Here is a 16120-nt window from a genome sequence, read left to right on the forward strand (position 1 = left end):
GCTTGCTTAATCTCCACAACTTTTAATTCAAAGTATGGGGAGACATACATAGAAAGCAAAAAAGAAGTGAAAAGGGGTACATATCAATTCACCGCATCGATTCACAACTTAAACATCAACTCCAATCAATTTATAACAACAACCAAAAGAAATCAATTAGTGATGGTTGTATGCCTGTGCACAAGCAACAGAAAAGGAGATGATGTAACTGTCGACGTTTCGGTCTTATATTGCTGCCGTCGTCAAGACCATCATCAGGACCATGAAGTTCATTTGCAGGTAAAATAAACCCCCTGAAAATTCCAGTTATATTATTCTCATATGGAATTCTGTGTATTAAAAACGATTCTCATACTTTGAATTGAAATTTACTTTATTGAATTTATATAAAAAATTTTGAAGAACAGATTTCATAATTTCTCCGTGTTTCCTTTGCCTTCCATAAGTTTGCTTTCTATTTTAGTAAATATGTGATACTTGTTACACTGGAGTTTGATACTATTGATACGACTCCCAACTGATCTTAAATATCATATAAACAAATCCCTTGTAGCACTCCTTTGACCTGAAATAATCATTGCCCAAGCCTACAAGGGTTTATTGGGTTTCCCCCGGTACGATCACGTAATCTCCACAACGGCCCCTCGTGGCGGGATGCCTGGCTTTCACCTTGTGGATACCCTGCCGGGGTTATCTCACAGGGGAATACCAGGACGGGTTCCCTAAGCAAGCGCTTAGATACCGACCTCGGTCAGTGATTTGCGCTATATAAATACATGTACATTTACATTTACATTTACATTTTACTAGTAAGATTACCCCCTCTCTACGTTCGTTTTTCAAAGTACTGCCACAGGTGCTGGATTTGTTACCTGATACAGCTACGAATACCTCGGACCACTTGCCCATAACTTCCCTAAACACATAGATACCTTCACCGCTAAAATCTGCTACCAATAAAATCGCTGCCATTTTTTGAGATGGCTGGACTACCTCCCCTCCCTGAAGGGGGGTTAGGTGAGGGGGTAGAGAGGGGTAGGGAGGAGGATATGGGTAAGGAGGCAAATGGGGCCACAACTACACTTGAGGCTCTGGTATTGTCAATAGCATCTATGAGGGCGGAAATTAGGAATGACTTTCTAATATCTAAGAACAACCAGAGTGAGATAAGAGCAGCATGTGACATCTTGGAGAAGAAAGTAGATGGGTTAAACGAGAGGACAGAGGAACTTGGGGAATCTGTCAGGCAATTGAAGTCCAGTCTAGAGATTACTGAGTCTAAGATCCATAACCTACAGAGAGAGGGAAATGCCATGAGGGAAAGAGTCGAATCGTTGGAAAATTATTCTTGACAGAACAACCTCAGACTCCTGAATATTCCGGAGGGAAAGGAAGGGGGAGATGTTAAGGCCTTCGTAATTAAAACATTGAAGGAATCATTAAGTCTTGAAGAGTCTGTCGAAGAGCTTGATAAGGAAATCCAACGAATACATGGGGACCCAATCCGTTTGAATCCTGGCAGGACAAAGCCCAGGAAGATCTTGATGAATTTCCTCACATATTCCCTGATGGAAAAAATCCTGAATCTCTCCTTAAAAGTCAAAACGTTAAAGGGCCCCGATTTCTCCTACGAGGTACGGTTTGACCTCTCTAAAGCTACTTTAGACAGGCAGTGGGAGTTGGGCCAAAGGATGGACAAATTCAGGTCGTTTGGCGCTACTGTACAGATAAAGTTTCCTGCAATATTGCGGATAATGTATAATAACAAGATGCACAATATAAGATCCCCCTCGGAGGCTGATGAGCTGTTGGATTCTATTGGCACTCACTCTCGGGGTGGAATATAAGGAGGAACTTCCAAGTCTATGCATCGGTATCACCCTTTTTGCCTGCCTTCTTCAGTAGGACATTCTAACCTCCTCAGCTCTGAATACCCATCTTAAGGCTCCCCGGTGCCCCCTTGTGATTTCTTTGTGGCTCCTATGGGCTTGTATAGTATTGTAAAGGTAGTAAAGAATAAGAATAAGAAAGGGTATGGAGGAAATATGGGAAAATTCCTTTTTGATCTTCATTAGTATGTAGTGTGCAGTGAGCACTTAGAATGGAATAGGGGTGAAAAGGGGGAGGGTAAAAAAAAAGAAAAAGGGGAAAGAAAAAAAGAAAGGGAGGGGGTTATGTTTTTTTTTTTCTTTTTCTTTCTTTTGTCTTTACTGTGGGCTCCCTGATGGCACCTAATTGTAAATGTTAGCTCTGGGAGTGGTCAAGGGGCACTTAGCGGTGTAGAGAGGAGGATTGTCAGAAGACGCAAATCCAGCTTTTTTCTTCTGGCCGGAGTAAGTATGGGTGGGTCATGCCTTCAGAAATTAGTCCTGTGTCCTAGCGATAAATTTTTCCTGCCTTGGGAGAATGAGCTTGCCGGATGGTTGGATGGGTGGGGGTGGACGGTCGATAAAGGATGACCTCTGTCCAATTTATATCCTGGAATCTCAATGGTCTGCGCGTGAGGAGTAGATGAGAGCCCATTTTACAATATCTAAGAGACCCTCCCGCGCAGCTCATTGTCATCCAGGAGACGCATCTTCCTAAGGCAGAGGCCACTGCACTCCTGAAAAGACATAGATGGGTGGATAGGTTTGTATCTACATACCACAATGCCAATATAAGAGGTGTCCTCTTACTTTGTAAAAAAACTGCGAAAGTTCAGATTTTGGTCCACAAGGAAGACCAGAGCGGGAGATGGCTTCTAGTGAGAATCTCTATTAATGGTTGGGTGTGTATATTAGTTGGTTACTATGGGCCGAATGTCGACTCGTCCTATTTAGAGACAATCAGGAATCATTTGCTTACTTCCCAAGATCCTATTATTTGGATGGGTGATTCCAACATTGTACTCAACCACAAACTAGATAAATCCATCAGTTCTAGAGCCTGTATGTCTTCTAAATCAAGGCAAATCCTTGTGGGAATTATGACACAGCTGGGGTTGGCGGATCTATGGAGAGAAAGGGTTGGCAGTATTTTTGGGGTTTCCTTCAGGAACCTCAAATACAAGCATAAATCAAGAATCGATTATGCGTTTTTTAGCTATTGCCTTAAGAATTCCCTATTAGGAATAAATTATCTCCTGTTCCACCTGTCCGACCACTCTGCTCTAATGTTCACTCTTAAACTAGATTAAACATCCATCCTGGTCATTTGATCGCACTCTATTATTGGATGAAGAAGAAGTTAATTTCCTAGTAACTGAGACCATCTCATTCCTTGATATCAATCTTGATTCTGCGGCTCTAGTAACGGTCTGGGAGACATTGAAAGCCTTCCTGAGGGGCCATATCAAAAATAGAGCCTCGTATCGGTTTAAAATATACTGGGAGAAGATAAAAAACTTGGAGCAGGAAATGGAGTTGATTGAGCAGGGGCTTGGTCCCTCGTTAGGGTCACCAGATGAGCAAGAGAAACTGGGTGAGCTGAAAAAACAATTGGAGAGCATTTTACAGGAAAGAGTGAGTAAGAGATGGAAGACCAGCAAGATTTCCCATTTCAAGTTTGGGGAAGCAGCAGGCAAGGTACTGGCATGGAAGTTTAAGGCTGACCAAGCCCAAAATTATATTAGAGAAATTTGGGTTGATCGGGAGAGGGTAGCCAGGACATCTAATCAGGAGATAGGCACAGCCTTTAGGGACTTCTTTGAGGAGATTTATAGGGAAGATACACCCAACGACCAACTGGATCAAGTTCTACTGCCAACCCTAAAAATGGTACAGAGAAACTGCCTGGAAATGGAAATCTCAGAGGCTCAAGTGAATAAAGTATCAGGCAACTTAGGCATGGGGAGGCAGCAGGCCCCGACGAGCTGCCAGCTGAGTTATACTGAGCCCTGTGTGCCGCTATTGTCCCCACACTCACCGCCCTTTTTAATGGTATTCTTAGGAAGGGGGAAGCCCCCCAAATCTTGGGGAGAGGCGACCATAGTTTTGATTCCCAAGCCAGGGAAGGACCCCACTGAATGCGGGTCTCACAGACCGATTTCACTTTTAAATAGTGATTACAAGAACTTCGCTTCCATTATGTCAGCAAGATTGGGGTCAGTTATAGGGGAAATCGTACACCAAGATCAGAGGGGTTTCATTAAGGGGCTCAGTTATCCGATTTAACATATGACCTGGTGGGGGCAACAGATATAGCTTCAGCTTTTTCTCTCCCATTGGCTATACTCACCTTAGATGCTATCTAAGCTTTCGATAGGGTCAATTGGCCCTATTTAGATGCGGTTTTGAAGAAATTTGATTTTGGTTTGAATTTTTGTCGTGCCATTACTCTTATGTATGACTCTCCAGTGGCAAGGCTGTTAATAAACGGGGCCTTCAATGTAACAATCAAGGACCCCCTGTTTCAAAAAAATAATCCGTGATACAGGGAAATAATCAGTGCGAAAGAAAATACCAGGTTTCAACACTAAAGGAGTAAGGGAAAATGTACGGAAAGCACACAACTGAAGTAGTTAAAAAAGTGGAATTGTATTTATTGTAAATATAAAAATAAAAGCATTCATATTAAAAACATTACAGATAATGATTCAAACTGCACCAACAAGTCTATGAGTAACCTAATAACACATTAATCATATGCATATATCACAGTTACAAAAAGCAATTTTAAAATAAAAACAACAGACAAAAAAGAGCATTAAATCACAATTATCGAGAGAATTTCATAAAAAGATCTGGTGGCAAACATTTTAACTACTTCAGTTGTGTGCTTTCCGTACATTTTCCCTTACTCCTTTAGTGTTGAAACCTGGTATTTTCTTTCGCACTGAATAAACGGGGCCTTGACAGATTTGTTTAAAATCATGGGGGGTACGAGGTAGGACTGCCCGCTCTCTCCCCTTCTCTTCAACCTATATATTGAACCGTTCGCCCAGCTTTTGCGGGGAGACGAGAATATTCCATCTTTCAGGTTTGGGGAATGGGAGAGGCGGGTCGCGCTATATGCAGATGATATACTTATTTTAACGTCTGATCCCGAGGCAGCATTCCCTGTGGTTATTAAGAGGGCGGAGGAATTTGGTCGCATATCAGGATATGAGATCAATGCTAGTAAAACTGACATCATGGCATGGAACATCCCTAATTTACACCTGGAGGTGACTAACTCCATGCGCGATCTAGGAATACGAGTGACTCAGGAAATTGGGGACATCGCTCAAGTTAATTTAGAGAGAGTTTATAAGGAAAGTAGGAAGCTATTAAAATCTTGGGCTAATCTTCCGCTCAATATACTCGGTAGGGTGAGCTTGATAAAAATGTCTATTCTCCCCAAATTTACATTCATTTTCAACACTATCCCTCTGGCCTTTGATCTTAAAATCCTAGATAAGTGCCAGAGAGAGATAAACTCTTTCATTTGGAAATATAAGTCATCCAGAGTGGCATGGAAGAAATTAAGGAGGAGGAGGCAGAAGGGGGGGGGGAGGCTGGCCTTGCCTGATTTGTTGTACTATGCAAGGGCTTTTCAGCTGTCACATTCTAGAATGCTCTTAAAAACTCCATCGAGTACATCTTCTGGGACAATGTTTAAAGCCATGCTGGTCGGAGGAGCATTGCCAAGCGAGGGATACCTGTTCAAATTCGGGGACCAATTTTTTTTTTAAAAAGTCAAATTAAAGATTCTCCAATCCCTGGCGGAAGCCTGGGTACAGATTAGTAAAAGACTAGGTCTACCGTATTTTTCGAACTTTGCCACAGTGTGGGATTCCCCGGGCCTCCCAGTCTTTTTAAAGGATAAGCTCTCGAGCCCGGTGAAGGAAGGAGGTATAACAAGGTGGGGAGAGCTGTTGGTTGGGGGATCGTTGAGGACATGGGAGGAGTTACGGGAACAGCTAGGTACTGATTTCTCTAGATTCAAATATATACAACTAGATAGCTGGGCCAGGGTACTGTTTCGGAAGGGCAATTCATTGGGGAAGGTAAGCAATATGGAACAGCACTGGTGGAGCGACAAGGGGGGGTAAGGAGGTGGCCCAGTGGTATTGGAGTCTAGAGGAGGAGGTGGACGGGGAGTTTACTCTTCCAGACGAGCTGTGGGCTGAAGAGGTAGGCATACAGTGTGAAGAGATGTGGTTAAGATCTTTCACTCTCCTCTACAAGGTTGTGAAACTTGCATGGCTGAGGTGTAATCATTTGTTTACGGTACACCGCGCCTATCTTTCACCCCTGAGACTGCCTAAATTCCTTCCAGACAAGAAATGCAACAAGTGCAATTACATTGCGGCCTCGGGTGTTCACATGTTCAAGGACTGCCCCTATATTGCCTGGTTCTGGGAGGAAGTGAAAAGTACCTTGGATTCCATCTTAAATACTTCTCTGTCTATCACTCTACCACTAATTATCTTTGGCCTGGATGCTGGTATCACCGGCCAAGCAAGATCTTTCCTGTTCTATGCAGTACTTTTGTCCAGGAGGCACATTTTCAAGGTATGGGTGGAAGATACAGCGCCATCACATTCAAGCTGGCTGACTTCCATGTATGAAACATTTAAGGTAGACTTGGCTAGAACATGTAGTAAACGTAATTTGGCATTTTGGGACGTGTTGGTCCAGTGGAAATAGTGTCCGGGGGGTATTTTTGTTGTTGTTTTTTTTCCCCCGTCCTATGATTATGCCTATTGTACTCCAAGGACCAGGGTCCCTCGATACACTATCGGTCCTACAGGTTAACAAACACCAAGATGGAGTAAGTGCAGGCCCGACCCTATCTGTCCTCTGTATCTCTCATGTTTCCTCCTCCTACCAAAAATTCATAAATCGTGTCATCAAGTTGATCCACACAAACCTTAATTATATTGGTGTGGGACACCCCAGGTGGTTGAGGGTTACCAGAGAGGAGGGCAAGGCAAATGAGGACAAAAAAAACATTTTGATGGGGGCACAGCCCCTTCTTTTATAGGACATTTTCCTTTGTGACACAGCACAGGGCTTGGGAAACCAGATGCAACTGGTTTCGGAGCACTCTGTTTAACAGGCTCCTCTTCCCTATTGTTAGATGGGGGCTTAGTGATCAGACACACCACAGGGGGCGGAGCCAGCATTGTGGAGGGAAGACACAGCCCTATTCAGGTACGAGGTGCAACTCCTCCCTCCCATCTAGATGCAGATCTCTCTATTCACCACTGGGCTGACTCATGCTCTCTCTTGGAGCCACCCACACTTCTCATCTCCTGTCAATCACAAGCCAGACATGCAATTCACATCAGGCAGGCAGACACATAGCATACAGAAATGCCAACTTCTCAAAGTGGCATTTCTCCACCACTCACCATAAATTTGTGCACACCATTGCGCAGCATTTATTCTCACAAGTTCATACATACTAAACTCGCCTCTGCACTCCTCTCATACCAGGAATTACCATGGACACACATATCCCCCATGTATTCCTATGAGAGAGCAGGCCAATCCCACATCATGCACTCAGAGCGCGCACACACTTTACACTGGGCCACAGTGTTAAAGTGCGCAGAGGCCCAAAACTAATAATATCAGGTCATAGAAAAGGTAAAAAGTTTAGGGGTGAACCTGCCAAAAGGGCCAAGTCCAACACTGGGTTATGTTCTTCTTACACAAGCAATAACTTGTTCTTGTTCTTGTTCCAACATTTACCCCCCCCCCCCCCAATTTTGCAGAGTACTTATTAACACACCTTTTTCCCTGCTCAAATCTGAATTTTTACCCTCACATAATCACCTTCCTTCACATTCAGTCCTTTCTTTTTGCTTTTAATGTACTTGCTTTGAGCTTATTTCTATTTCTCATTCCCTTTTTCTAACACTTCATCAGAAATGTTCTTTCTTTTCATCCGTAAGTTATTTATTTTTGATCCTTTCAGGAGCACAAAAGGAGAAACCTTAGTTGCTGCACTTGGTGTACTGTGAAAACCCCAATTTTCTTTTTTTCTCACTTCCTGCATCCAATCCAATCCACTCCCTATAGATAACAGTGTGTTATCCTTTATTATTCTTTTACAGCGCTCAACTAACACATTTCTTCTGGGCTGACATAATGAAGTGGTGATATGCTTAACACCAAAATTGGATAAAAACAACTAAAACTCTTGAGATATATTCTGAGAGCCATTATCTGTCACAATCTTTTCTGGCACCCCTTCCCGAAAAAATATGTTCCTCAAAACATCTTCCACCACTGGTGATGTAATACTATTATAAAAAGCCACCTCCAACCACCTAGAGAAGTAGTCAACTATTACTACACAGTGCTTGATATGGTCATTACTGACATCCACTGGACCAATTAATCCATAGGCAATTTAAACCATGCATTCTCTGAGACAGGAACTGAAACAACAGGACTCTCCACTGTGAATTGAGTTTTACCACTTACAAAATATGCCTTACATGCTGCTCTATGTCTCTGTCCACTCCTGGCCACCAAACCAACTATCTTACTCTTCTTTTCATGTCTCTTATGCCCTTTATGAGCAAATTCTACTATTTTTTGTCTTAAGGATAAAGGAACCACCAACAAGTCTGACCTACTCAGTAGACCTCCCACAACTGACAATTCAGATAAACAAATTCTAAAAGCATCAACAAACTAATTGTCCAATTTGCTTCTGGGCCAGCCCTAACTGACGCATTTCATAACTTCTGTTATAATATCATCTTGACTTAAAGCCACCAACCATTCAGACTCTGAATTTGTATTGTTTGTTATGCTAGTCAATGCACTAACCACTATGTCTTCTTCCTCCAACATACCCTTGTCCACACTCCGTCATGTGAATTCACAGGTAATCTTGACAAACAGTCTCCCATAGCATTCTTAATACCAGACATATACTCTATATTGTAGCAAAATTCTTGCATCCTATATTGCCATTTTGCTATTCTAGGGGTCACTTTAGCAGCACGCTTTGTGGTAAACATGTCAATTCGAGGTTTGTTATTTACCCAGACCACGCACTCAATACGCCATAAATATTGTTGGAAACTGTTCATACCACATTAGCAGGCTAAAATTCACATTTCACCACCGAGTAGGATGCCTCCACGCCTCTCAGGCTAAAACTGGCAAATGCTACTAGTACTTCTCTCCCATTCCATTTTTGTAGTAACACTGCACCCAAGTCATATTTACTGGCATCAGTGATGACTATCCTAGGATCTTTTGTATTGAAAGATTTGAGGGGAATGGAATTAGCTAGTTCTCTGTTCACATCCTCAAACTCCTGCTTACATCAATTGTTCCATACACATTTTTAATTTTTTTTAACCACTGACACATGGCATACGTTCTTTCAGAACAAAGGGAAATGAAATGGGCATACAATTTCATTAATATCATACATTATCTCAATTGATCCTTTCCTTAGGGAGCAGGTGCTTTGACAAATTGCCTTGACTAAATTCTGTGTTGGGTTCTATTCCAACAGCAGATAAATTATGGTCCAAATAGTTAACTTCAGTAACACCAGATTTACACTTGTCTATGCTAAGCGTGGCTTCCTTCTGTTCCAGAATGCTCAGTACCAGCACAAATTTGTGATTGGCTTTATCATAGCACATCATTCTGAAAGCATAAAACACCTCTGAATAAGATGTCCATGAGCTGTTGAAACACAGCTGATCCAGAGGCCAGTCTGAATGGCATTCTTTTCAAACTGAAAGCTCCATCTGGAGTAGCAAACAAAGTTAGATGACGCAGTTCTTCATACAAAATGATTTGGCGGTATGCGGAGGCCATATCAAGGTTGCAAAACCACTTTGATCCCTGAATAAGTGATAACATTTCCACTATGCTAAGAAGGGGGTGGCGATCAACCCAGATCCTAGAATTCAAATTCCTAAGGTTGACACACATTCTCGAACCTCCATTGAGTTTTCTTGATTAAACTACTGGAGACAACCATTCAGAACTACAAGAGAACAAAAATCACTTTTCTCTATGTCCTATATTTAGGATTCAAACTATCAAATGAGGGTAAAAGAGCATGGCGCAACATCATTAAAAAATTACAATCCTTGTTAGTAATTTTCAATTTTGGCAGAGCATACATACCAGATTTTTCACAATGCATAAAACCCTTATATGATTTGATTTGCCCTGATTTCTTCAGTACACATTGGACATCAAATTATACACAAATACTCATAGCAATACTGACGGACATGCTTGCATTAAACACACACACACATCAACAAAACAACCTGGTCATCCATATAGTTGCTAGTGCCATTGGCTTCACATATGTCACATTCAATGAAGGTGACAGTGCTGATTGCACATAAATCACATTTATATTCTAATGCTGAAGTGCGTTTTGCATCCACTGAAAAAATACTGACTACAGTACAAATGGCTGTCATTAAGGAACGACCATTGGCTCAAGGAAAATGCATAATTGTCATTGCTCTAGTCCCGGCCTTAAAGGCTATTGCAAAGGCCAACATTCCTAAAGTGAAAGCCTTACATCCTGGATGGATACAATGGGCCACTTCCCTGATGGGTTTTGATGTAGACTGTTTTTAACCCTATGTACGAACTCAAGAATTTCTCCAATATGAACACGAATACCTCTTGTACTGTAAAATGTTGTCTCTTAAACAGTATAAACACATTATATATACTGATGGTGCAGCTCAAGCTGCTATAGGCACTAAACACCAAAACTCAGAGACATGCACCCATGCATTTCTAATTTCCTCTTCCAAGTTCCTTGTGGGAGTTCCATGTATTAGGCTGACTCACTTCGGTGGGAAATATTTCTCTGTGCTAGTGTGGGACAGCATCTAAAATGAATACATTTTATGTTTTTAATTAACATGAATGGGTACCACACAATGCATATGCACTGTATGGAATATAATATTGTTGTTAGAGTTAGCATAAGTAGGCCACAAATCTAATTCACTGGACCTCAGCCTGGCTGCAATGCAAACGTGGCTTTTAAATGTTTCACTGTGCATTGCATACATGATTTCGTTCATACCGTTTTTTTCCTTTACACCATAGAATAGTCTAAATGTACCCTATAGTGTTTTGCTGATTAATTCTTCTGTAACAATTTATGAGCATACGGAGACAACGTTCCTGTCCTTCGGAGGAACATACATATAGTGCTTCAGTATACAAGGTTTATGACTTGCTAGTAAAAATACGCCCTGTTCATATTTTCAAGCAGTTATTGTTTAGTAATGCAATGTCATTTTCACTTTTATGTAGGTAATTGGCTCTACTTGATTATGATGATTGGCTTGTATTGTTGCATTTTTGGGGTACAGGCTTTGGTGGCACTTCACACCATGGGTAGAGCTTGAATCTCTACTGCTAAAATGCTATAAGAACCATTATTATTGGGTTCTATGCTAATGCATTTTCCCATACTTACAGAGACCGACTCCATGATAGACTTTTATTTGATCTTATACTTAAAATAATTTTAAAGGTGGTTAACCTAAGGCTATCCTCTCATAGATGTGAATTGCCTTACTTCCCATTTGCTTTTTTGCTTTCTACAGTGATTTTTAATCTTCAATTATACCTTCAGGTTTTGTACTTAAAATCTTGTCAACAGAGGATTTTCCAGTGTAGATTTACTTAGTGGGTTTCCCTCTGTGTCTTTGTCTCTTGTTCTTTGGGACTTACACATAGCCCTAATCTATCCAATCACTGCTTTGTAATGACACATGCAATCTATGGAGGACATGAACACTTTTTTAGCATGTTAAAAATCTATAGGTTTGAATAATATATTTCTGATTCCTGCACTGTCCTATTCTCTCTCAATGCAAAGAAAGCAATTCAGTGGACACAGTGCTTTATAAATACAGTAAATCATTAATTCATTCTTTCTTACTTTCCTTGGAAGCATGATGTAAGCAGACCCTCTGCTCACTCCATATCATGGAAAGTCCTCAGTGCACACCCATGATTGTCCCATGTACTGATGTGGGGGGACGGAGTCAAAACACTACAGCTTACTCAAGGCAAGGGTCCACACTCCCTGATCCATGAAGAAGACTTTTCTCCACCCCAGTATCCTATCTCCCATACAATATTTAAAACAAGCATTTACAATGCAATGGTCTCTGCATTATTAAAGGTAGAGCTATTGGCATTGCTAATGAATTTTTTTTATGGGGTGTTTTTTTATTTTTTAAATCATAAATAAATGGCATTGTCATTTACATTGCCAATAGCGTAATCGTTAAATAAATGGCACTGTCATTTACAATGCGAATAGCTTAATCGCTCGCAAATGCAGGACCTATTGCATTTACACCCACACCGAGCTTAGGTTAAAGAGAATTACCCAGGCCTGAAGTAGTCAGTGTTAAAAATGTTCCCTCCGGAAGGTGCGATCATGGATACAATAACATATGTTGGCCACAAGATCTGGTAAGGATGTTTACTCTATCAAAGAAAGTAAAAACCTGGAAGTCACATTTGACTCAGATTTTTCCATCAGCCCCCCAAATCAGCACCATTCTACAAGTACAGCGTAATGATGATGAAAATGCAGAAGACCATCTAAATGCATTTTCTAGGAATGTATTCAGGCTCTAGAGTTTTAGACTTGCATCATGTGTAATGTCACAAAATTACCCCAGACCAAATTTTGGATATATGTACAGGAGAAGCATGTTGACGCAATACCAGTTCACCTCTCTCATATAATATGTTGGCACACGCAGCTGATTTGCACCGGAAGTGTAATGGTCTGAGTGTTCCAGGACTTCCTAGCCATGACGTTCAATCCAGACGAAAATATATATCGCTTAAAAGCAAATTCCTAATTCACACATTGTTATTGGTTTGTTCTTTTGGGGTTTCTAGCAGTATATTGAGCTTTACACTATACCCTAAATTAACTCCCTGCCCTTGTATGAGAAAGCCTGTTGTTATATTGGCAATAAGGGAAATGTTCCTAGAAGGGCAGCCGTGTTCATGCCCTCGCCAGAGCCCGGGCCCACGGTCTGGGGGGTGCAGAGCTGATATATGGTGCCCATTCTCCCAAGGCCTTGTTTTGGGGGTTTCACCTCACTTAAAAAAAGAATGAACTGCTATTGCTCTGGTTATGATTAAATACATTTGATTACAATTACAAAAAAAACTGAAAAAAATGACATAAATCACAGACACACATCCACTAAGTGTGATGGACTATTTCTCAACACTGCTAAGACAGTGGAATGGAATGATGCTCAACACAGGCTTTCCACTCCGGGGTCATGGCCTCGCCCTACCCTCAGCATTAATTGGCAATTAATAACACTGCAGCTCATTTAAAGATGCGTTCAACACTATGAGGCACTGAGCACCTTCAACACATACAGGCGTCCCAATGTAAGGTGTTTCTTAGTGACAGTGACGCGCTCTGTCACTGAGCCTATAAGCCCACTCCCTTAGGATTTACTGCGTTGTCACTGAGGACCACCGCACTCCACAGAGTCTCTTATTTCCAATTCAATTACCTAACGCAGAGGGGATATTTAGCTGAAATCTGTGTTGGGGGGAGTGTGAAAAATGTAAGCGGTCTCCTATGGTTCGGCAGGTGGGCAGCCACGGCCCTTATCGCGGTGCTGCAAGGCGACAATCCATTGCTATGATAAAGTGACGGAGCTGGGAACAGTGCAGGACAGGCGCAGTCCGGAGACATTACAATTTGACGTGAGCGACACTAGCGCTAATCAATCAATTTGGCTTCAGCGCTAGCATCCGTCTAACCATAGTCTTTTCCTGGGACATCCCCTGCACAATTAAGAGGACCACCAGGTTTGAACAGGTGATATCTGTATCAGAAATCCTTTTTATATCGCACCTTTGAGCAGTAGCAAGTGTTATAGGTACTGAAGAAGCGGGAGATACTTAGTGATCTTTAAACTACCGCAGAAACATGTCGACCATCACTTTGGGTCAGTGACTATTAGGGTTAATCACTGACTATTTTGCACTGAATTGGTTTTTAGTTTTGGAAATGAACGGCACCAGAATAAAGTCTTTTTGCGTTCATTATTCAATTTTATCTTAGAGCACATCCTTTCCTCTTTTGGTTCACAACTTACTTTTGCACTGCTCCTCAGATACTATACAGCACTTCCTTTTGCGCCTTATTGTACAACACTAGCCTTTCCCTGACAAGGTGGCAACAACTTGGACTTTCCACTGTGGGAAGTGGTTCAAAGGATGAAAGGGCGGCAAAGGGCGAGTAACTGATGGATTTCTTTCCCACACAGTGCGATGTCTGGTTGTGTGCTTTTCTAACAACTTTCAGCACACACAGACTCATTTAGACACATTTCATTTTTTGACACACCTTTCGACCCACAGTTATTTTGTGTTGTATTTACTGATTTGAATAGGGGGTTGTAACTGTGTGGTCGCTAAATATTCCCTGGGACCCTCCATCCATTCCCTTGTGTTTTTTTGGGAGAGAGAGGGACCATTCTGGGGCTCCTGCACATCTCCGAGTCGGAAGGTGCAAAGTGAACTCGCGAGACCGCAAACGTAGAGAGAAAAATAACTTTGACAGCGCAAGCCAGAACTGCAGCTTCCCATTCATTCAATGACTACGAAGCATGGGGCAGACCAGTTTGGGAACATAAATCAGATATACGCTAGTGTCTTTTTGTTATTGTGCGCTAAATGCGCCCAACAGGCCATTTGTGTTCGCCACAAAAACACCAGTCATTAAAACATACATAATTAAGTGTCAGTCAGTTCTCACCCTCGCAGCCCCTCCGAGAGGTCCCGAAGGGGAGAACTCTCCGACCTCTCCAAGACGATCACGGCCTCGGCTGCTGACCAAGTCCCTGCTCCGATCCCAGCTGTGCAGGCACTAGGCTCCACTCCAAGCCACGCTGCGAGTCCCTCCTCAGCCCGAGTTAGAGAGGAGCACGCCGACCTCCTTCTAGGCAGCCCCGATCTCTGATTCCGATAAGGAGGCGAAGGCACTCGGGCCGCTTTAAGCCCGAATTGAAGACCAAGACGATCCTCACCGGCAGACGAGAACCTAAAAATGGCCGCCCAGAGCTCCGAAAATTTTCGGATTCGGGGGCGTGGTTTTGTGGTTCTGAGTGACAGACGACGTCACTGTCTAAAGAACAGCAAAACTTACGCCCACAAATCCGAAAAAGACGGAGCCTATTCAGAGGGACAGCTCTCTCCTCCAATGGCTGGCCTCCGTTTAGGAAGCCAGCCAATGGGAGAGAGGCAAAAACAGAGGCGGGACAATAGTCCAACACTAAGAAACATTAAAGCTCGGACTTCCGGACTACAGAACATTGGTTGGTGTGGTAAACAGCAGCAGTGACAGCACATGGAGCATAGTCGTAAGGATGGAAGCAAGCTACCAAATTACCAGTGCATCAACCACAACCTGGAATCCGAGGCTTGGGACAGAATATCCATTTTGCGGGCTTAGGTAAGTTACTGAGCTAGGTGGCCTAAGCCACTTTTAGTGCCTGAGTGTCAGGGGGGCACTGAGCAGGGCAGGGGCTGAACAGCTGCTGAGCTCCCTCCCAACACCCAAGTTTCCCCTAGAGGGCAATCATATTTTTTTTCAAAAATATAGCTTACCCAAAGTATCAAAATATTTCACAAAAGCCACCAAACTTTGCAACTTAGCACACTCCTAAGAATCACAAAACTGTCAAAGATTAAATAAAGTAATCAACCCTGCAAAGCAATATCTTTGTAACTTCAGTTCATACACCTCTAGTGCCCACATTGTTTAAGAAAAGTGTTCATACGAACCAGATTATTATGGGGATTGTTTTATTCATTTTCTTATTTGCCCTATTATATTACTGCATGAATTATCTGTGTTCTCTGCCCTTCGCCACACTAAGAAACCGTCATCTCTGGATGCTTTTGTTAGGAGGTACAGTGCAAAGAAACATCAGAAGAAAGCTTATTCCCTTACCCCAGCTGGGATGAAGTAGTTCTGGATGACAGAGTCCTGCTGGATGTACCTCTGTAAGGTCACGGCCACTGGATGCACCCTGTGGTAAAGGAGACACACATGGGTTTTAAGCAAAGTGTTGAAGTCAGTGCTAAACGTAGAGCATACGAGACAGCAGATCTCATACTGAGCCTCGATA

At 42.3% G+C, this 16120-nt stretch overlaps 1 protein-coding gene across 1 annotated transcript in view; it reads right to left on the reverse strand.

The window, feature by feature from the left end:
- CYP11A1 (cytochrome P450 family 11 subfamily A member 1) overlaps positions 1–16120 on the reverse strand; it is a 257157-nt gene that overhangs the window by 8376 nt on the left and 232661 nt on the right. The window contains exon 7 of the mRNA XM_086959860.1: positions 15943–16021. Coding sequence (XP_086815986.1) covers positions 15943–16021 — 79 coding nt within the window. The remainder of the gene's footprint in view (positions 1–15942; positions 16022–16120) is intronic.

The sequence above is a fragment of the Lissotriton vulgaris genome, chromosome 2_2, assembly GCF_964263255.1.
Source record: "Lissotriton vulgaris chromosome 2_2, aLisVul1.2, whole genome shotgun sequence".
Taxonomy (NCBI): Eukaryota; Metazoa; Chordata; class Amphibia; order Caudata; family Salamandridae; genus Lissotriton; species Lissotriton vulgaris.